A 24,638-nucleotide genomic window follows, 5' to 3' on the forward strand; every position below is an offset into this window, starting at 1 on the left:
CCTATTCTTCAGAGCTTACCTCCTGACTTGCTAGCTTAGTGTCTGAGCCGGACACATTTTGGAAACGTTGCATTAGCATGCCCATTTGCTGCTTGCTGCTCAGAACTTTGATGACCAACTTAGCAAAGTCCATTGTGAACAAAATCATTTTACTCAGAAAACATTGTGACCTAGAGACTGTGTTAATACAGTTTAATGGTGTTAAAACAGTGTTGTCTGTTACCTTTGTGCTGTTTTTTAAAGTTCCATAAACATAACAAACTTCAGTTACGAGGTTTCCAGAAGAGTGTTGCTGGGTTGCCCTGTGCAATGCTGTGTTTTATCGGTTTCAGCATGCAGTACTCAAATGACTTAATACAAGATCCTGCAGCTGCTGGCGCTCAGCCTCGCAGCCATGACCTATGCAGCCAGTTTCTGAGTGCTGGGCTTTTAAAAAGGGATATAGAGTTAATAACAAATGATTATTCTGTAAATTAATAAGAACTACCATTTTCAGACTTGTAAGATTGTAAAATCATTGAATGTTAGGTGTGGGGGCATACTGTTAATGTCATTTGAGATGCTTTTATTCTGATGCTGGGAAATGAATGCAATATTGCTCAACTCTATATTTTCAAATGCACAACTTTGTTTTTTTTTCTCCATAGTTGTGTGAGGGAATTTCTAAGACAGTTTATTTGAACAGTAGATGAAACTGAAGCTACAGCAAATTTTCCCAATAAAAGCAGGGTAAACTTCTCAGAATAATAAGATGAGTGAAAGAGGCTAAATAAAAATTATATATGTATATTAAATTAATCTCAATGACTTACAATGTGGCTACCAAGCCTGATTGACAGGGGAACTACCCAAACAACTGTACCCTGGCTGGCTAAAACGATATGACTATGCGGCTTTAGGTTTTGTATCTGAGTGACAATTTAAAGAAAAAATTATATTGCGGTTCTTCATATATAAAACAGAATCATTACATTGTGTTATTGTTTACTCGAGAAACATTCTGAATTATACTGAACTAAGGGTTAGAGAGAAAGGAGAGTTAGAGAGTAAGAACATCAATAGTGTTTGCTGTCTGAATTATTTTTACTTCAACCTAAAAATGGACTTTGGAGGAAACTAATGATATCACCAAAAGATTAACTAAGGCCCAGATATTCATGGATGCTAGCCATTTTCAGGTTCAAAACAGATGCCAAGATACTCAACATGTATGCACTCCTTTTGCACCAGAAAAGCACCATCTGCCATACTGGTAGAGCCAGAAAAAGAGCTATCCCTCCCTATGTCTGAATGAACCACAAGGTTCCGTTACAAATGTGGAGAACTAATGGTTGTTTGAAATTCACTTTGCTTAATTGCTCTGCCTTGAAAGCAGCTGGGCAAATTGTTCTTTAAGTCGCATATGTTTAAAGCAAGTACAGAAGTAGACAAAACATCTGATACAATTTTCTATTACTGCAGGATCAAATGTTATTAAATTATCTATATTAAAGTCAAATAGCACACAACTGCTACTTCCCTTATTTCTGTGTTACATAGCTTCAGTTTTGCAGACTATATGGAGTAGGGCCTAGAACATAACACTAGAAGTACAATTACACTTCATCAAATAAAAACCACAATGTATACAATTATTGAACAATCTGGAACTGGATTAATTAATCTATTTAGATCACTACATTGATAAATTGATAAAAACCTGAAGGTTTAAACAACATTCAGAAACAGTTTGACTACAGAGCACCTTTATTCAGTAATACGGTTGCTGTTGTGTGCAGAATTTCTAACACAAATCACAAGCACACATATTCAGTGAAACTTGTGTGATTTACCAAACGAAATTGTGCAGTCCTCTGTGCATTGTATGTGTTCACCTGAAACAGGTGATGGCAGTAATACTTGTGCAATATTGATTCAATGGCAGCACCACGAAATTGCCCTGTACTAATCCAGTTAATACATTGTGTGAATCATGCTCTTTACACCAGGAAAACTGCAACCTCTTTCCCATACAGAACTCATCACCACCTGTGTTATTCAAAGGAATCCTTTGCATGTTTGCTAGGGATGAAATAAAATTGTAGCAAGTGCATAACCCCTATTACCTAGAAGCAAATGTTGGAATGGATTGGGTATCACTGCCATGCTAGGAAGAATGAGCCCAGTAATATATTCTTATACAAGTACCAGTTAGATTCCCTGAACTCATTAACATTTCATGAAAGCTTTCATGTGATGCTACCAATGCCTCAAGCATCTTGTGGTGCATGCCAATCCGTCTTTATTTGCCCCATCAAAGTCCTCAGCTGGTGCAGAACTCATATATGCCGACCCTCTGTTGAGCTGGCACCTGTGTTATCCTTAACCTCAGCCTCTTGGTCCCATTGAACTGCCAAACATAGATTCCTCTTCCAACTACCATCAACAAGTATGCAGAGTGATAAAATCTGAGCAGGTGGCTATAAATATCACACTGTGTCGGGGTATCATTTTTTGACTCTCTTGCAACTCAACAGCTAGGGTATGGCCAAGTGGGTGTTATCGGTTCTCTGTAAGAAAGAAGTAAAAGGGCAATTTGATGGTAAGTTGGGGTGGGAGAAGGAGGGGGAGTAAAAGGTGCATTCTAATGACCTATTTCATCTGAACGAAAAATCAGAAGAAATTGTGAGATGAGGAAGAAGTGGGATGGTAAATATTAACATACACACCAACATCAGTGATCCCTGAATGTTGCAGTCCATGGACTCTGTGAAGGCCACTCCCATGATGGTCAACATTTCTTTGCCACGGTGCTGGACAAAGAATTAAGTATTATTTGCCATTAGTCTTTTGTCAATCATGGAAATAGCGTGACACCTTGTTCTGTAAGGGAGGGGGAAGTGTGTTAATGAGTGCACTGCAATGTTCCCCAGTAATGCACCTTCTGTTATTGAAAGGTTGGGAGCACATGTAAGCTCTTAGTTATGAATTAGTGTAGCACAAAGGGTGTTCTAGAGCAAATGAATGTTGTGTAGAAGTTATAATTGAAGTAGATTGTGAATGCCGGGATATATAGCACAGAGCAGTGAATGAGTCTTATGGTGCAGGTGTGGGAAGATGGAGTTTAAGGTTATGAAATGTTTTCCAGCACCATATCTAGGTTCTGCCTACTTGTTGTTAGCTACTTCTTGTCATGGGCATTTGATGCACACAGACTGCCCATGGGCATGGAGGACCTCTCTTCTAGTTGTTGACTTACGTTTCCAGAATTGTGTTAGCGAATTTAAGTGTTTTCTTTTTCTCCCTGCACTGAAAAAGCTTCCAGCAAGCTTCAAAACCTTCTTTATGACTACTTGTAACAGTTACAGACAAGAGGAGCTCCCCTTAAGTAATGCAGGGATTGCTTTAATCAGTGCTGATTCAATTGGTGGGACCAACTTCTGAAATTAACTCTTTTTAACCATAGAACCATAGAACAGTACAGCACAATACAGGCTCTTTGGCCCACCATGTTGTGTCGCCCTTCAAATCACACCTAAGACTATCTAACCCCTTCCTCCCACATATCCCTCTATCTTAAATTCCTCCATATGCTTATCTAACAATCTCTTGAACTTGTCCAATGTATCAGCCTCCACCACCACCCCAGACAGAGCATTCCATGCACCAACCACTCTCTGGGTGAAAAACCTCCCTCTGACATCTCCCTTGAACTTCCCTCCCATTACCTTAAAGCCATGTCCTCTTGTTCTGAGCATTGGTGCCCTGGGAAAGAGGCGCTGGCTGTCCAGTCTATCTATTCCTCTCAATATCTTGTATACCTCTATCATGTCTCCCCTCATCCTCCTTCTCTCCAATGAGAACAGCCCTAGCTCCTTTAGTCTCTCCTCGTAATCTATACTCTCTAATCCAAGCAGCATCTTGGTAAATCTCCTCTGCACCCTTTCCAACGCCTCCACATCCTTCCTATAATGAGGCGACCAGAACTGGACAAAGTACTCCAAGTGTGGCCTAACCAGAGTTTTGTAAAGCTGTACCATCACTTTGCGGCTCTTAAACTCGATCCCCCGACTTATGAAAGCTAACATCCCATAAACTTTCTTAACTACCCTATCTACCTGTGAGGCGACTTTCAGTGATCTGTGGATATGAACCCCCAGGTCCCTCTGCTCCTCCACACTGCCCAGAATCCTGCCATTTACCTTGTACTCTGCCTTGGAGTTTGTCCTTCCAAAGTGTACTACCTCACACTTCTCTGGATTGAACTCCATCTGCCACTTGTCAGCCCAGCTCTGCATCCTATCAATATCCCTCTGCAAGCTTTGACAGCCCTCCACACTATCCACAACACCACCAATCTTTGTGTCATCTGCAAACTTGCTAACCCAGCCTTCCACCCCCTCATCTAAGTTGTTAATAAATATCATAAAAAGTAGAGGTCCCAGAACCGATCCCTGTGGGACACTGCTAGTCACAGCCCTCCAATCTGAATGCACTCCCTCCACCACAACCCTCTGCTTTCTAGAGGCAAGCCAATTCTGAATCCACATGGCCAAGCCTCCCTGGATCCCTTGGCCTCTGACCTGAATAAGCCTACCATGCAGAACCTTGTCAACCGCCTTACTAAAATCCATGTAGACCACATCCACTGCACTACCCTCATCAATCTTCCTGGTCACTTCCTCAAAGAACCCTATCAGGCTTGTGAGGCAAGATCTTCCCTTCACAAAGCCATGCTGGCTGTCCCTAATCAGTCCATGATTCTCTAAATGCTCATAGATCCTACCTTTTCTAACAGCTTACCCACCACAGACGTAAGGCTCACCGGCCTGTAATTCCCTGGACTATCTTTACTACCTTTTTTGAATAAGGGGACAACATTCGCCACCCTCCAATCCTCCGGTACCATCCCCGTGGACAACGAGGACTCAAAGATCCTAACCAATGGTTCAGCAATCTCCTCCCTTGCCTCACGAAGCAGCCTGGGGAATATTCCGTCAGGCCCCGGGGACTTATCCGTCCTAATATTTTCTAACAACTCCAACACATCCTCTCTCTTGATATCTACATACTCTAGAACATTACCCTCACCAACACTGTCCTCAGCATCATCAAGACCCCTCTCCTTGGTGAATACTGAAGAGAAGTATTCATTGAGAACCTCACCCACTTCCACAGCTTCCAGGCACATCCTCCCACCTTTGTCTTTAATCGGACCTACCTTTACCCTAGCCATCCTTCTGCTCTTTACGTACAAGAAAAAAGCCTTGGGATTCTCCTTAACCCTACTCGCCAAAGCCTTTTCATGTCCCCTTCTCGCTTTCCTCAGCCCTTTCTTAAGTTCCTTCCTTGCTGCTCTATATTCCTCACAAGCCCTGTCCGATCCTTGCTGCTTACGCCTTATGTATGCTGCCTTCTTCTTCCTAACTAGTTGTTCCACCTCTCTTGTCACCCACGCTTCCTTCACCCTGCCATTCCTTTTATGCTTCACCGGGACCAATTTATCGCTAACATCCTGCAAAAGATCCCTGAACATCGACCACATCTCCATAGTACATTTCCCTTCAAAAATATCACCCCAATTTTCACTCCCAAGTTCTCACCTTATAGCCTCATAATTTGCCTTTCCCCAATATCTTCCCGTCCTCTTTGCTCCTATCCCTGTCCATGACAATCCTAAAGGTTATGGAGCAATGGTCACTGTCCCCCAAATGCTCACCCACCGATAGATCTGTCACCTGTCCCAGTTCATTACCTAAAACTAGATCTAATATGGCATTCCCTCTAGTCGGCCTGTCAACATACTGAGTCAGGAATCCGTCCTGGACACACTTAACAAACTGCGCCTTGTCTAAACCTTTGGCACTAAGTAGGTGCCAATCAATATTTGGAAAGTTGAAGTCTCCCATTATAATAACCCTGTTATTTTCGCATCTTTCCGAAAACTGCCTCCCAATCTGCTCCTCAGTATCCCTACTGCTACCGGGGGGCCTATAGAATACTCCCAGGAGGGTAACTGCCCCTTTCTTGTTCCTAACTTCCACTCATATTGACTCTAGAGAGGATCCTTCTACATTATCTACCCTTTCTGCAGCTGTAACAGTGTCCCTGATCAGTACCGCCACCCCTCCTCCTCTTCTCCCCCCCTCCCTATCCCTTTTAAAACACTGAAAACCAGGAATATTCAATATCCATTCCTGCCCTGATGTCAGCCATGTCTCTGTAATAGCCACAATATCATAGTCCCATGTACTAATCCAAGCTCTCAGTTCATCTCCCTTATTCCTGATGCTTCTCGCATTTAAGTAAATGCACTTTAGCCCATCTGCCTTACCACTTTTATAGCCTGTACTCTGCTTCTCCTTCCTCAAAGCCTCTCTACCTGTTAGATCTGACTTTTCCCCATCCCCTTCTTCCTCTGACCTACTCCTCTGGTTCCCTTCCCCCTCGCAACCTAGCTTAAACCCTCCTGAACCACCCTAGCAAACCTGGCCGCAAGGATATTGGCCCCCCTCAGGTTCGGGTGTAACCTGTCCTCTCTGTACAGGTCCCACCTTCCCCAGAAGAGATCCCAATGATCCAAAAATCTAAAACCCTCCCTCCTGCACCAACTTCTCAGCCACGCATTTATTTGCCATCTCCTGTTAAGTACATTTTTGTAATGTGCAATGTATTTAACAGCACATTTGGCACTGTCTGCACACTCAAAGCATAATAACGAGATGGAGCACAAACTATAGGTGCAACATGAATTAATAAAACTGGCACAGGTTATTTTGTGCATTGTGATCTCATGCATTTTTTTCCAAAGCCACCCAATTTTGCCCTGTGTTTTGCTCTTATGGTCTATATCCCTTGATTGAATTACAATCTTCTAACTCATTCCCCAAAATGTATTATTCTACATTTAAACTATGTAAAAAACACAAAGCTCTGCATTCAGTCACAGATAAACTGGCTGGTTTTCTTAGTGTGTGAAATATTCACAGTAATCCCTAGGGCTTAACCTTACCAGACTTGTAGTATACCGTAAGGTCCTGACACACATTCTTTAAAGTGCAACATGATTTAACCCAAAAGGCTTTCTAATACTTTCTCAACTACTGTAAAATGATAAAATAAACATTTGCATTTCTATGCACTTTAAAGTCATGGGAAAAAGATGTTAGTATTGATGTAATGTTTCTCTAAAGAGGTTCAACTAGCATTTACATACTGTCTTGTTTTTCACATTTTGTGAACAAAAAATACATCACAAACGTTTAATAGTACTAACACTTCAAAGAAATTGTCGTTGTGCAATGCAAATGAAACTAGAAATTATTAAAAATATTTTATACTGGTTACACAAATGTCTCAGATTTAATAACACATAAAAATATTGTTTCAGGAGTGTGAATGTTTTCTACTTTTTACAGTCTTGTCGTTCACAAAGACTATCATAGATTATTTCATTTTGAAGCAGGGTGAGGATATAGACCGAAAAGGTTCAAACTTTGTACTTAATTAACATTAATAATTAACAAAACCTGTTAAATAAATACAACTTAGAGGTACAAAATATTAGCATGAGAGGAAAATGCAAATTAAAATATTTTCTAATGTTAAATGTAATGAATTGTGCACTACATGATCTCATACATGCCTGAAATTGTCATACATCTCATGATTAATGCCATAATTACCAAAAATATTTGTAACTCAATACACAGTGATCAGTTGAGACTTCAACTATTTATGATCTGTATTAATAATCAGGTGAAGTGACCTAGTTTTATAACCAAGTTTGTGGACAATGCAAAGATAGATGGAAAGGCAGACTTCTGAGGAGGTCACAAATAGATTGCACAGGAATACAAATATGTTAAGTGAATAGGCAAAAAATATGGTAGATAGAGTAAGGAAATATGAGGTTATCTACATTGGTAGGAAGAATGGAGAAGCAGAATTAATTTCCCAATAGAGAGCTTACAGAATTCTATGGTACAAAATGTTAGCACACAGGTACAGCAGTAACTAGGAAGACAATGGAATGTTGCCTTTTATTGCAAGGAGAGTGAAGTAGAAAAGTAGAAAAGTCATGCCATAACTGTAACTCTACAGTGCTTTGGTGAGACCATACATGGAGTACTGTGTACTATTTGGTCTCTTTATTTAGGGAGGGATAAAAGTGTATTGGAGGCAATTCAGAGAAAGTTTTCTTGGTTGATTCCTATGATTAAATGGTTGTATTATTAAAAATGATTAAGCAGATAGGGTCATAGTAGATATATAAAGACTATAATATGGTTATCTTACTGAAACATAAAAAAATCAAAGGAATCTTAGCAGAGATGATGCTGATAAAATGTTTTCCATGGTAAAGGAATGAATAACTATGGAGCATAGCTACAGAATAAGGGATCACTCCTTTAAGATGGAGGGCCATGAATCTAGAGAGCTGTGGAGGCTGATAATTAAATATATTCAAGATAAATACATATTTGAACAATATGGAAAACAGGCAGGAAAAACGAGTTGTGGCCAGGATCAGATCAGCCATAAGATTATTGAATGCCAGGGCAAGCAATAGTGCTGTATGGCCTACTTCTTGCACCAATGAGGTTGCATCCAAATTCATTGAACCAGGTGATTCCCAGGGACTGGGCTACATTTTTTTCATTAAATTGGCTTTTCAGACAGAAGGTTGTCAGTGATAGGACCACATCTTTTTGTAAATATATGTTAATAACTTGGATATGGGTGTGTAGTTTAAAATGTTGATATTTGCTGATTACACCAAACTTGAAAGTGTGGTTAATATTACAGTGGACAATAATAGATTTCAAGAAACATAATGCAGACAAGGATAAGGCGATACATTTTGGCAGAAAGAATACAAAGAGACAATATATGTTAAATGACACAGTTCTAAAGGGTGTGCAAGAGCAAATATGCTTGGGTTACAAATGCACAGATCTTTGAATGTAACTGAAAATGTTGTAAAGTACATGGGACTGTGGGTTAGAGTTGTTTGTTTTTGGGGCATTAAGAACAGTGAGAGTAAATATGATAGAGGTGACAGGTTTAAATAGGGTAAACATAGAGAATTTGCTTCCACTAGCTGATGATTCAAGTACCAGAGGACAGGTGATGGGTAAAAAATTCCAAAGAATTGAGGATGTGTGTTTTTTGATAAACTAGAATTCAGTGCCTTTAGGGGGAGAAGAAAATGCGACTTTGAAAAGGGAATTGGATAGATAATTGGGGGGAATTTGCAGGGGCATGGGGAAATAGTGGGAGAATGGGACTTGGTAGAATCCCATAGTAAGAGCCGCCATTGATGGTCTCCATCTGTGCCACAATGATTCTATTATTCTAAAAGATCTGCAAATGGTAATTACTGACTTTCTGGACACTTGAGTGTGAGCATAGTCACTTACAGGAAATTCTGAGCCATAAATTTTCCTATTTTCAGAAATACGTACTAAGCCCATTTTTATTAAGGTCAAATAACAAAAACTAAATTTAAAGCAGTCAGGAAAGATCAATTATCAGTCAGTTTATTGGTTGCATTACTTTTACAGCAAAACATATTTTAATCTAATCAACTGGCACACTTAAAATATTAAATGTAAATAATCAAGGTACTGAATATGATCAGTACAATCCACTCAATCACTGAGTTGATCTCATTAATTTATTTATTTAACAAAACATTTAACCCTGGTTATAAGTGAAAAGTGCACCAATATACTTGTACAAAACATTCTACAAATATATTGATACACTCTTCATTTTAGCCCAGGGTTGTAGTCAAAATAAACTTACAAAATTTAGGTACTTAATTTAGTTCTTCAAAACACTTTCTTTTACTTTGATAGGCTGTTTTTTCCTACAAAATAATGGACAAACTGCTGAAATTCTACGCATATATGGTGTATTATTTATTAACTGCTGCAGTAATATTCGACTTCCCCTTACTGCAATGCTATAAAAAAATTAGCATCTTTATTCATGTTAAAATACATTAGCCATTCCTTATAGATTCACCTGAATGTTCTCAATTCTTTCAAATTCTGATCCAATTATTATCTGCCCACAAAACTGCAAATGTTACAAGTCATAACATGTAATATACACCCTATTACTAATGAATAGATCATATGGTGGCCCTGAAATCTGCAGAACTCTGCTTGTATGATTTGTAGTTCACTGTCTTTAAAACCAGTACGAAAATTCAATTGTCACTTTAAGAAAGGAATAGAATTGATAATTGAGTGAGGAAGAACTTCAGGGTTATGGGGAACGAGAAGATAATGTTTAAAGCCAGTGTGGACCTAATGACCTTCTCCCTTGCTATTTCAAACCTATACTTCTGCCAGTGACTATTTCCCAGTCAGACCTTCTACTCATTGTCATCTCCTGTTTTGATTGATACAGCAGTTCGTTTAGTTCAATTAGCTAATTTGACATTCATTCTGTGAATGTTAATTTGCCTTCAAACTGATTTAACAATTAAAATTTTCAATTTCAGGAAATACTGGTTCATGAAGGCCACCAGATTTAGGTTGTGTAATTGTGTAAATTTTTACAAATTATCCATTATTTGCATAATCCAAATATACTTTGCAGTATTCAGGCTAGCCATTTCAATTATTCAGCATGTGTAATGTCTATAACAGTTTACTGTAAAATATTCTAAAATAAAATTAAACAATGTAAAAAAAACCCAAAGGACATTTGTTAAATCCAATAAATAACAATCCATTAGTTCACAACTCTGCACAAACCAATTAACTAAAGGTTATTATTGTAGATGCAGAAATGGTTCTGAAATCAAAGGGTTAAATGATGTTGCCCTTTCAGACTTTATATGAACTACATCTCCTTTCTAGAATGAGAACTGAGACTGGTGAAGTTGAAATATTGACAACAGATAAAAGCATTCCTGGCTTTCATTCTCACAAAACAGAATTGCCAGTAAAACAGAGCGAATAAGAACAGACAGAACAAACGGCACTGCACTGATGATTATGCAAAGCTGAGTGTTGTGAGAAATCCAGAAAATTGCCCTTAATGCCAACTTCAATCTATCAAACAAAAGTTTACACTGATGATAATTGACATCAATGGGAAATAAGCTTTTCTAATTGTTCTATTATTTATCATGACAGTGTTCTACATGTGTGTCATATACAACATGCAAAGTATACTGCATTATTAATTAAACAAATAATAAATAATCAAACTGAATAAATCAAAATTAAAGCCACTAAATTTAAAATTAATTAGCAACATTTCCCACTCAAAAGTAAAGCTCCAAAACAGCAAAAATACCATGAACTAGATTACAGTAAACAGGGATTCTGATTGGCAAAGAAACATATTAAATGGAGTTTATAAACTTTTAGTAATTCTATATCAGAACTGTTTCTAGAGGTTAAGAAAATCAGAGGAAGCAATTGAGAAAATTTCTCTTTATGGTGATAATAATGAATTCACTTGATGTACATTTCCCCAGATTTTGAAAAATCAAGGTCCAATTTGGCAATTTAAATAATCTTTGATGTGCTAACCTGCAATAAATAGCCACACTTTCATTTGTTAATATTTAATTGTGAAAGTTTCTCCTCTCTCATATCTCTCTATAATACAATATGTACCATTCCAAGTTTTAGAAAATTAAATTTACATATATTTAAGGGATATTGCATTATTTTAACGATATTCTGTATACAAATGTTAAAGCTCTTGATATTTTACTTGAAATACACATTACTTATACCTAGTGATGTTAAAGACTGGCAGATCAATTTGGTTCTTGGCAAAATTTTTCCCAACAAATTCACACATAAGAGGAAAATAACATCACATGGGCAGGGGTAAAAACAATACCAAGACAGCATAAAATCACACTGATATATTTTCCTTAATTGACCTGAAATGTTAATGTTGTTTCTCTCCACAATACTGCCTGACATAATTTTTACTCACAGCATTGCCCTTTTTTATCCTCTAACTTCCCAAAACTCTTCAGAGCCAATCAAGCACACGGGCTCCCTGATTACGGAAATCTGACTTTACACAAATTCTCCCATAAACCTTTAAAGAATTTTTCAAGATGGAAATGCAAATATCTTCAGGAGTTACAGAATAGGGGTAGAAGTTAGTTAATTCAAAAGACAATCTGTCTTTGAAAAAATGTTTGCATGAAACCCCAGTAATCACACAGACACTATTGTCTGTTAAGAACGCAGGTGCCAGTTCACAGCAGGAGGTCACTTAAGAGATTTGCTTTGGAAACTGACAAGGTAATCTCTTCTATTGACACTTGTAAAATACTTTATCATCCATTGATACTTCAAGGGCATTGAAACTAGCCAATGAATGTGGGACATTCTGATTTTGTGCCATTGTAAATACACAGGGGGAATACAATCCTAGGGCATTGTAGGAAGATAGGGAAGAAACTGCTGGGGCCTTGGCAGGGATATTTGTATCATTGTTAACCATGGGTGAGGCATCGGAAGACTGGATGGTGGCTAATGTAGTGTCTTTATTAACGAAGATCTGCAAGGAGAAGTCAAGGAACTATAGGATGGTGAGCCTAAGATCAGTGGTGGGAAAGTTACTGGAGGGGATTTGAGAGACAGGATCCATATGTACAGAAAGGCAAGGACTGATAGGGATAGTTGGCATGGCTTTGTGCCTGGGAAATTTGTATTTGACTTGAGTTATTTGAAGAGGCGAGCAAGAGGATTGATGAGGGCAGGGTGGGAGACATCTATATGGACTTCAGCAAGGCCTTTGACAATTGGATACAAAGTTGGCTTGGTGGTAGGAGTCAGAGGATCAAAGGGTGCAGAGTTGATTTTAAGATTATAGACGTGACCAGCTATGTGCTGTAGGGATCAACTCTGAGCCCATTATTGTCCGTCATCTATATTAGTGATTTGGATGAGAACGTAGTTGGCCTAGTTAGTCGGCGGAATTTAACTCGGACAAGTACTAAGTGTTGCTTTTTGGGAAGTTAAACAAGGGCAGGACTTACACAGTAAAAGGCAGTGGCCTGGATAGTGTCGTAGAACAAAGAGATCTAGGAGTACAAGTACATAGTTCCCTGAAAGTGGCAACACAGGTAGACAAGGTGGTGAAGAAGGCTTTTAGTATGTACCTTTGCCTTCATTGGTCAGGGCAATGAGTACATGGGTTGCGATGTCATGTTACAACTGTACAACATGTTGGTGAGACCACACTTAGAAAACTGTGTGCATTTCTGGTGCCTAGCTATAGGAAGGATGTTATTAAGCTGGAAAAGGTGCACAAGGATGTTGATAGGATTGGAGAGCTTGAGTTATAAGCAGAGACTGGATAATTTGGGAATTCCCTCTTGCTCCCCATTCTTGCCCTCTTCCCCTCTCCCCTCTCTCTCTTTTCCCTCTCATCTCCCTCTCCCCCTCCCCCTCTATTTCCTTTCTCCACTTTCCCTTTGCCCTCTCCTTTGTGTCTCATTTCCCGCTCTCCTCTTCTTCCCTCTCTCTTTCTCCTTCCCGCTTTTCTCTGCTCCACTTCCCTCCTTCTCTGCTCCTCTTTTCCCCTCTCCTCCTCCCTCATTCCTTTCTCCTTCTCCCCTTCAATTTCCCCTCTCCTCCTCCCCTGTCTCTTTTACCACGTCCTCCCTCTCTCTTTTGCCTCTCCTGTTCCTTCTATCCTTCAGTCTTCTCTTTCTCTACCTATTTTCCTTTTCTTCTTCCCCTTCCCACTTTTCTCTTCTGCCCTCACTCAGTACCCCATCCTGTTCACTCCCTCCCCATTCTTTCTTTCCTTCTTGTCCACGCTCCACCAGGGGAACTCAGATAACCAAAGTGAGGACATACAGGGGTATTCAGGGTAGGACAAGAGGATTACTGAAGTGACAGGGGAAGAGAAATTACCCTTAATTGCAACCTAATCAATGTCTTCTTAGAGAAATGTTCCTGAAGTTTTGGAGTTAATTTTACTATTTACCACTCGTTGATCATCTTTTTTTAAATTAGTTTCAACATTTATTTAAAAGAGAAACATCAGTGAAGTATGCCAGAAGTGCTTCATTTACTTTGCAGTGTCCAGAGGTTGTGAAAGATATAAATTCAAATTCTTTCTACCTAGAGATGTATAGGTAGTGATGGAAAAAATAAAACCTATACTGTATCTGTAGGGGAACAGGAGGCCCTCCAGACAAATACACAGACTATGGGAACAGATTATCCTCTGGACCTGGATGTAGTGCCCCAAAAAGCTCCATGACTTTCAGCAAAGATTTTCTCTTCATGATGGAGAGATTGTGCACAAATCTTTACACCCACTCTATTTAATGTTGCATAATTCCTCCAGACTAGTTCAGGGAGTGGAAGCATTGTTTCATCATCATGGGGTATTGAGCTTTATGATTCATTCACAAGCTTAAAGTTGAGGTACTGTCATCTAATAATGGATCTAATAATAGATAGATTTGACAATGTGATGCCTGTAAAATGCATGCATGTAGACAACAGTATCAAGCACCTTGAGGTAGCCTATAAATATGGCAAAGCTTGTGCTTGCTATTATCTGGCATAAGAGAATGAAATGTAGTTAGGTCTCTCAGCATAGATAGCAGCGGTGATTTCCCTTACCCAACAACAGACAACACATAGAGGTGTTGCAAGTATCTCCAACCCCAATGTGGAACGAGCTAGATACATAGAAACTGATTGTCCTTTTCACCTTGACTATCATGCTGTGTTCTTCACAGAGGTTCAGGTAGTGAACAGTCCTTTGAACATCCAACAGGGAGGGCATCCTGCTGAGAGCACTTTGCCTAGCAATTTGTCTTATTCTCAACTTTCAGTTTATTCTTACTGTTGTGCTGCAAAGCAAGTGGAATGCTTATTGATCCCATATATATGATCAATTTGTTTCTTCTGAAAATTCATCTAATGGAAACTGTAAAATCATAGAGTCATTCAGCACAGAAACTTCAGCCCACCACATCATGTCATCCTTTTTGCCTGCATTAGGATCATATCCTTCTATGCCTTGTCTATTTAAGTGTCTGTCAAATGCTTCTTAAACTTAGTGATTGTCTTTGATTCCACCCGCTTCTCTGGTAGCATGTTTCAGATATCAACCACTCTTTGTGTAAATTCCTTACCACCCAGATCTTCTCTGAAGCTCCTTTCTCTCACCTTAAACATATGTTCTCTTGTTTTTGACACCAGTACCATGGGAAAAAAGACTCTGACTGTCCACCTTATTTATTCCTCTCATAATCTAATGTACTTTTATCAGATCACCCCCTCAGCCTCCATTGCTCCAGGGGAAACAAACCCAACCTATCCAATATCTCCCCATAACTAAAGTCCTCCTCCTCAAAAAACTCAATCAAATTAGTGAGACAAGATTCCCCCTGCACAAAGCCATGCTGACCATCCCTAATCAGTCTCTGCCTTTCCAAATGTACATAAATCCTGTCTCCAGTAATTTCTCTATGGCTGATGTAAGGCTTACCAGCCTGTAGATACCTGGCTCAAGGAGAAAAAGTCTTTTAATGATTGCCCACCTTTCTCTGTTTACTTCTGCAACTGAAGGAACTTCAGAGAGCAGCAAGCACTTTTAGCATTATTTGGCAGGGGGGTGGGAACCAGAACAGTTGGTCAGCAAGTAGAGGGATTGAGGGGAAGGAAAAGGTTAGGTCCAGTAAGGCTGAAAGGAAGGACAGGTAGGGTCAGGTTAATGAACATGGTGGGGCTAATATGTATTTATTTCAATGAAAGAAGTATTAAGGGAAAGGCAGATGAACTTAGAGCCTGGATTAGTACATGGATCTATGATGTTTTAGCCATTACAGTGATTTTTTGAGAGAAGGATAAAACAGGCAGCTCAACATTCCATGGTTCAGATATTTAAGGTGTGATAGAGAGGAATGTAAAAGAGGCGGGGGAGTTGCACTACTGATCAGGGAGAACGTCGCAGCATCAGTTAGAGGACATCTTGGAGGGTTCATCCAGTGAGGCAACATGGGTAGAGCTCAGGTGTAAGAAAGGTGCAGTCACTATGATGAGCTTATACTATAGGCCCCCACAACAGTCAGCTGGAAATAGAGAAACAGACATGTCAGCAGATTATGGAAAAATTTAAAAGCAAGAGGATAGAATGAGAATCAAATTTATTATCACTAGCATATGATGTGAAACTCGTTGTTTTGCAGCAGCAATACACTGCAGAGACATAAAAATCTATAAATTACAAAAATAAATAAATAGTGCAAAATGAACGAATAATGAGGTAGTGTTCATGGGTTCATGAATTGTTCAGAAAGCAGATGGCAGGGGGAAGAAGCTGTTCCTGAATCATTGAGTTTGGGTCTTCAGGCTCCTGTACCTCCTCCCTGATGGTAGTAATGAGAAGAGGGCATGTGCCAGGTGGTGAGGGTCCTTAATGATGGATGCTGCCTTCTTGAGGTGGGGAGGGTTGTGCTCCTGATGGAGCTGGCTGAGTCTATAACCCTCTGCAGCCTCTTGTGATTTTGTGCACTGGAGGCTCCAAACCAGGCAGTGATGCAACCAGTCAGAATGCTCTCCACCACACATCTATAGAAATTTGTAAGAGTCTTTGGTGACATACCATGTCTCCTCAAACTCCTTATGAAGGAGACCCACTGGCATGCCTTCTTTGTGATTGCATCAATGTGTTGGGCCTGGGATAGATTGTCTGAGATGTTGACGCCCAGGAACTCAAAGCTGCTCACCCTTTCCACCGCTGACCCCTCAATGAGGACTAGTGTGTGTTCCCCCGACTTCCCCTTCCTGAAGTCCACAATCAGTTCCTTGGTCTTGCTGACGTTGAGTGGAAGGTTGTTGTTGCAACATCACTCAACCAGCCAATCTACCTCACTCCTATAAGCCTCCTCATTGCTATCTGAGATTCTACCAACAACAGTGGTGTCATCAACGAATTTATAGATGGTGTTTGAGCTGTGCCTAGCCACACAGTCATGAGTGTAGAGAGAGTAGAGCAGTGGGCTAAGCACCTATCCTTGAGGTGTGCCTGTGTTGATAGTCAGCGAGGAGGAGATGTTATTACCGATCTGTACTGACTGTAGTCTCCCTATAAGGAAGTCAAGGATCCAGTTGCAGAGTGAGGTACGGAGGCCCAGGTTTTGAAGCTTGGTGATTAGTACTGAGGTTGATGGCATTGAACTCCAAGCTGTAATCGATAAACAGTAGCCTGACGTATGTCTTGCGGTTGCCTTGGTGCTCCAAAGCAGAGTGGAGAGCCAGTGAGATTGCAGACGCTGTAGACCTGTTGTGGCGGTAGGTGATTTGCAGTGGCTCCTGGTTCTTGCTCAGGCTGGAGTTAATTCCAGCCATGACCAACCTCTCAAAGCACTTCATCACAGTAGAAGTGAGTGCTACCAGACGACAGTCATTGAGGCAACTCACCCTGTTCTTCTTGGACACCGGAATGATTGCTGCCCTTTTGAAGCAGCTGGGAACCTCAGACTACAGCAGTGAAAGGTTGAAGATGTCCTTGAATATTCCAGCCAGTTGGTCGGCATAGATTTGTAGTACCTGGCCAGGTACACCATTGGGGCCTGATGCCTTGCGAGGGTTCATCCTCTTGAAGGATGTTCAGACATCAGCCTCTGAGACAGAGATCAAAGGGTCGCCGGATGCTATGGGGATTTGCACAGGTGTAGTTATTCACCCTTTCAAAGCGTGCATAAAAGGCATTGAGCTTATCGTGGAGTGAAGCATCACTGCCATTTATGCTGTTAGGTTTTGCCTTATAGGAAATAAAAGCATGCAAACCCTGCCACAGCTGTCGTGCATCCAATTGTCTCGGATAGGTGTAGTGGGTGACTTTAATTTCTCTAATATTGATTGGGACTTCATTAGTGTCAGAGACTTAGATGGGACAGAGTTTGTTGGTTGCATCCAGGAGGGTTTCTTTACACAGTATGTAGATGATCCAACTTGGGAAGGAGCCATACAACACCTTATATTGGTAAATGAGCCTGGCAAGTCATCAAGATTTCAGTGGTAGAGCATTTTGGGAACAATGATCATAACAACTTTGTAAATTTTCAGATTATTATGGATAAGGGTAAGACTGGATGGACCTTGGGGGGGAAAATGCTAAATTTGGGAATGGCTAATTACAACAGTATTAGGCAGAACCTTGGTGAAGTAGATTGGGAGCAGTTGTTAATGAGTAAGTCCACATCCGAGATATGGGAGTCATTTAAAGCTGGTCAGAATTCAGGACCAATATGTTCCTGTGAGGAAGAAAACAAGGATGGCAAGGATCTCAGAAAGGAAAAGGAGGTATATGAATGTCAAATACTAGAGAACATGCATTTAAGGTGCGAGGGGGAAAGTTTAAAGGAGATGTGCGGGGCAAGTTTTTTTTACACAGAGAGTAGTAGGTAGTTGGAGTGGGCTGCTAGGGGTAGTGGAGGAAGCAGATACAATAGTGATGCTTAAGAGGCTTTTAGATAGATTCATGAATATGCAGGGATTGGAGGAATATGGATCATGTGCAGGCAGAAGAGATTTAGTTTAATTTGGCATTATATTCAGCGCAGCCATCATGGGCTGAAGGACCTGTTCCTGCACTGTACTGTTCAACGTAAGGTTTAAGAAGCTGAAATTGGACAGGGCCTTTGAGAAATATAAAGGAAGCAGGAGAAACCTTAAACAGGGAATCAGGAGAATTAACATGGGCCATGAAATGTCCATAGTGAGTAGAATTAATTAAGGAGATCCCAAGGCATTTTATACAAACATTAAAAACAAGAGGGTAAATAGGAGAATGGTTGGACCACTCAAGAATAAAGAAGGGAATTTATGCCTGGAGCCAGAGGAAGTGAGTGAGGTACTAAACAAGTACTTCACATTGATATTCACCAATCAGAAAGACATGGAGAATAGTGAGATCAGGGAGGAGTATGCTGATACTCCAGGGCATGTTGATATGAAGAATTAGGAGGTATTGGAGCTCTTGAAAAAGATGAAGGTGGACAAGTCCCCAGGGCCTGATGGGATCTATCCCAGATTACTGACAGAAGCAAGCGAGGAGATTGCTGGGGCCTTGATAGGGATCTTTGTGTCCCTTTCAGCCACAGGTGAGGTCCAGAAGACTGGAGAATAGCCAATGTAGTTCCTCTGTTTAAGAACAATAATAGTAACAAACCTGGAAATTATAGGGTGGTGAGCCTTACGTCATTGGTAGGGAAATTATTGGAGAAGATTCTTAGAGGTAGGATCTACTCAGATCTGGAAAAGTATAGAGTTGTTAGGGATAGTCAGCATGGCTTTTGCAGAGGTCATGTTTTACAAACTAGACTGAGTTTTTTGAGGAGATGATGAAGGTGATTAATGAGGGTAGGGCAGTGAATATTGTCTACATGGACTTCATTAAAGCTTTAGACAAGGTCCCTCATGGTAGGGTGATCCAGAAAATTAAGGCATACGGGATCCGTGGAGATTTGTAGATTGGATTCAAAATTGGCTTGGCCATGGTAGACAGAGGGTAGTGGTGGAGGGGTGTTATTTTGCCTGGAGGTTTGTGACAGGTGGTCTTCAAGGACTAATGCTGTGACCTCTGTTGTTTGATATATAATGATTCAGATGAAAACGTCGCTGGGCTGATGGGTAAGTTTGCAAACATTGGTTGAGTTGTGGATAGTGAGGAAAGTTGTCAAAGGATTCAGCAGGATATAGACCAGATGGAAATGTGGGCAGAGAAATGGCCTCCAATTTAACCTCCTAAAGTACACCTCACCCTTATCCAGATGGAGTTTAATCTGGATAAGGGTGAGGTGTACTTTAGGATGTCAAATGTAAGAACAACATATATAATAAACGTCAGGGCCCATTGGAGCATTAATGTACAGAGGGATCTTGGAATGCAAGTCCATAGCTTCATGAAAGTAGCAACACAAGTAGACAGGGTGGTAAAGAAGGCATATGGCATAGTTGCCTTCATTGATTCTGGTGTTGAGTATAAAAGTCAGGAAATCACGGTACAGACATATAAAACTTTGGTTAGGCCACATTTGGCATATTGCGTGCAGTTCTAGCCGACTCATTAGAGGAAGCATGTGGAGGTTTTGTAGAAGGTGCAGAAGAGGTTCACCGGGATATTGCTTGGATTTGAGAGTATTAGCTATAAGGAAAGATTGGATGAACTTGGATTGTTTTCTCTGGAGTGTCAGAGGCTAAGGTGACCTGATAGAAGTGTATAAAATTATGAGAGGCATAGACAGGATAGACAGAGTCTTTTTCCCAGCGTGAAAATGTCAAATACTAGAGGGCAAAGCTTTAAGGTAAGAGGGGGAAAGTTTAAAGGAGATTTACAAGGCAAGTTTTTGAGCAAAATCTACATCTTGGCAAGCTGAGATTTATAATTTACATTAGTTGTAACTAGTTCAGAGTTACATCACGTTGGACGTTGTGAAATCCTACCACATAGAGCATGGTAAGTGCCTGGACCGTGCTGCCAGGGGAAGTGGTGGAAGTATATATGATAGCAACGTTTACAAGGGATTTAGACAAACACACATGAATAGGCAGGGAATCAGGGTATATAGATGAGCAGGTGGGATTAGTTAAAATTGGTTGGCACAGTCTTTGTGGGCAGAAGGGGCTATTCCTGCACTGTACTGTTCTATGTTCTATAGCAAAAGCCAGTTGAAATCAACCAGTAGTTAACATGTAATTAGTTGATTATAACGATACAGATTGAGGATGGAGTTTGATGGTTATGGCGGTGATCCGTTCTGCTGCTTAACATGTGTTCAGCCAACTTCTTAACAGAAGATGCTAGCTACAATGATGAGACCAAAATCGCAGTGCTGGTATCAGATAAGAACAGCAGATTGACCAAGGTTTCAATGGCACACGTGATGCTCCATTGAACCCTTTCCCACCCTCCTCACCATGATTTGTATAATCTAGATACCATTGGTGGGCATTTTCTACAGATATGCTATCACCATCACCAAGATGGTGCCTGATGCAATCTGCCTCACAAACTTCCACACATGATGTGTAGACCAATATGGAGATATAACACTCAAAAAACAGGTGTTATTGATTCCATTTCCATCATATGTGTTATTGATTTTTGCCAATCAATGCCTTTTTGTCTGGACATGAAAATTATTTAGTTACTTATTCACTTACATTTAGCAGATTTCATATTAACATAGCTACCATCTATCATTATTAATTTTATTAGCCTGATGCTGAAAGCCCAGTGTCTAGAAAGTGGATTAGAAAAAATCCATTTGTGCTTGTTTTCAAGTCTGAGCAGCACAAAATTTTATACATCAGGAAATTGGATGAGGCACTTCCTGGCGCAATTCATCCTAATGTCAGTGTCATTTTCCTTATCTCATTTTGCTCATGTGGTGATATCATACATGTGTGCTGCACCTTCTACTTGCAAATGGCAGAAATGGGATCAAAGAGCCAAGATTTAGAACTTAAGTTATTTGTAACTAGTTCAGAGTTACATCACATCGGATGTGGTGAAATCTGTGTGATTCAAAGTGACATTATCTATATATTTAATGCAGCAATCAACTGAGTTTTATTCTAATTAAAATGTTGGCTACCTGACACAGAGGGTAGGATCACAGCTCCCCGCTGATCCCCAATTCGATCATGCCACTCAGACCCTAGCCCACCTTTTACACTATGCCCTCTCTGCCCCCTCTTGACTGCTTCATAGCTCATGTGATACACCACTTGCCTACCTCCCACCTGTACCAATGGTTTCCCTACATCCCTCTCCATTTCTGCCAGTCTCTCTATTATATCTACCATCCTTGCTGCACTCATCTACATAGAGAGAGCTTTTTAAAAAGAGAGACTTTCTCCCCATGGCTTGCCAATGCCATTCCTGCTACTAGCTTACAAAATAGCAACCTGAGTAATACATGCAAGTTTGGTTACTGACACCTCTTAAAGCATACAGCTCATGCAGCTTAAGTAAGGATTTCCCAAATTAGTGATTATTTTGGTGGCTTTAGATTTTACAATAATGCAATCTTAATACACATTTAACACAAGAGTACAATCTAATTTCTACCCATGGCTTTTGAATTAATGCAAATAATAGATATCATATTTCTGGCACAGATGAAATACATAAATGTGCTTAATAGCATTAGCAAAATTAAAATAACTAAAATAATTTTCCCTCACCTAGTCAAAATGGATTGATTACATATGTTTTATTTTAAAACAATTCTACCCAAATTTGCCACTGTTATGTTGAAATTAATCATGAAAAATATTCACAACAGTTGAGAGTTTAGGACCAACTTAATTAAATCCTTATGCCTTGGGTAATCTGCGGCAGAAATTTGGAATCCCTTTATCCTTTATGAAGAAATGCTAAAAAGGCTTAGTTTTAGAACAGACACTGTTGAAAGATACCTTCGATAGGTCCCGGAAGTTGCCTGGTAGGGTCAGGTCCAGCTCTTCTGACTCGTAGTTCGTAATAACCCAAGGAAACACTGGGTACTGGTTTAAGTCATTGTATGTCCGCCCTAGCAAGGAAGAGAGAGAACCTTATACAATTGTTTGTAAAGTGTGTTTGTTAGCCGAAATCATACAATGACCTTAAAACATATCTTTTGCATAAATACCTTTAAAACTCTTGCATTACTCATAAAGTCAATGCATGGAGTGATATTTGTGTTAAGTAAAAATATGTAATAAAACAGCAACAACAAATATTTCCTTAATGAGGCAAAAATTGTTCAAAAAGACATTAGGAAGCTTGAAATCTATCAGAAAGGAAAAAAAAATCACAAACTGCATGTACTAGTTCTGTATTTAGCCATCGTTTTCTCTTAAGAGCATTTCCTTGAATGCTCTGTTGTACGTTTCTCTGATAGAAGCACAGCTACAAAACACATGGGTCTGCTGGTTCTGCTGAACATTCTTTGTGTACAAATGGCACTCACACTGGGAATTATCTGTATTCAGCTGAAACCTGAGAAATGACTGATCCATAGTGCTGCACCAATATCTTCGCTACAATCTTTTGCAGACTTATGTGATTATGGAAAATATTTCCTCATCTTTATGACTGGTACCATACAGAATATAAAGTGATTGGTATCTAACTATATACTGACAGAAATTTAATAGAAATACAAATTTTTCCAGAATATTTTCTGCTTCAGGTGGATTCTGGATCAAATTTCCAATGCATAAACCTTCAATGTCAGAGCAGCCAGTTTGCAACAAAAGTGCAAAAATGAAACCTGCAACAAATTTTGCAATAATGTTATTGAACAGTTTCAGGTATTATTCTTGTATAATAGATTCAGATGACCTTTAGACATTTAGAACATACAAAAAATTGCTGGTATGACAAATACTACAGCTGATATTGCCATCTATTACTTCTCTGCCATTTATTGATCTGCTAGTCACAGGCCATTCCAATGGCTTGGTTTTTCAGAAATAATGTGACTTGTTGCTGACTGTACATAAAATAATGTCCACATAGAACCAGCAGCCTCTGTGCTGTCAAGCTTCAGTTCAAAAGGACCCCTGGCATGCGGCTACCACAAGGAGGTGTTAATCACATTAAATCTCACATGGCAAACAAGGAAGGAAAATGTGCCGTTTTTCCCCTAATATTGTGAACATTTTACAGATTGCTAAATAAAAATTAGAACATACATAAAAAGGGAGAAACTAAATTATCATAAGTATTTTAAAAGGTAATAACTTGCATATTTAAAATCCATCATGCTTTGAAATATTTATGCAAGGGAATTGAAATTCACATACAAAAGTAAGAGTCTTTAGGGATAGAGACTTTGCCAGGGAGGACTTACAGCTTTGTGCTCCATCAATAAAGCATTCAGAACTCATGCAACAAAGCATAACATTTTCAGAGTTTATTAGAGTAAGATTAGTTCATAAGCAATTAAGGTTTTGGTTCATTCATTTTTTCCCTTTATTTGCAGTGGAGAAGGCTGCAAAATAGTGCAGTGACTTCAGTGAAAGAATGCTGAATCACCAACAGCGTCTTCAGGATTTATATCATTAATCAGGGTAGATGCCCAAAGCCATAAGTTGTCGTCGCTTTCACAGTGCAATGACCGCAAAAGCTGATGGCTTTGCCACAAAATCATGCCAATGAGTGTCCATAATTATTTTCTCACCATTAACAGGATAACACTGGAGCTTTATGAGTACAAGTATATGTGAAAAACAGTTTCAAATTAATGGGAAACTACTGTATAATGATTAACACTGATCCACTCATTCAATTAAGTTTAAATTTGTTTCTCTTCTCGAATTTCAAGAAGTATGTTTTATTATGATTCTGGAATAAGATAGACAACTGGTAGACTAGAAGGCATTGATAAAACAATGAGAATCAAACATATCTTTATAAAGTACTTGAGTATAACATGTTTATGGTTGTTATCCCTCTGCTTGCCTGCATCCCAACACTTAACAGACATTTTGTCATCTCTAGTTCATTAGGAAAGAATTTTTATGATTTTTTTTCATGTAAGCAGATCGAGTTACATCTAATTAGATGGCAATAATAAGCACAGCACATGCTGCAACCAAACCTATACATAATTATTCAGTGTAAACTTCAATCACACACAT

General features: G+C 39.6%; 1 protein-coding gene across 1 annotated transcript in view; it reads right to left on the reverse strand.

Moving 5' to 3' along the window:
* nbeaa (neurobeachin a) overlaps positions 1-24,638 on the reverse strand; it is a 560,854-nt gene that overhangs the window by 108,362 nt on the left and 427,854 nt on the right. Inside the window, exon 44 of the mRNA XM_052025565.1 lies at positions 22,431-22,543. Coding sequence (XP_051881525.1) covers positions 22,431-22,543 — 113 coding nt within the window. The remainder of the gene's footprint in view (positions 1-22,430; positions 22,544-24,638) is intronic.

The sequence above is a fragment of the Pristis pectinata genome, chromosome 11 (genome assembly GCF_009764475.1).
Source record: "Pristis pectinata isolate sPriPec2 chromosome 11, sPriPec2.1.pri, whole genome shotgun sequence".
NCBI lineage: Eukaryota > Metazoa > Chordata > Chondrichthyes > Rhinopristiformes > Pristidae > Pristis > Pristis pectinata.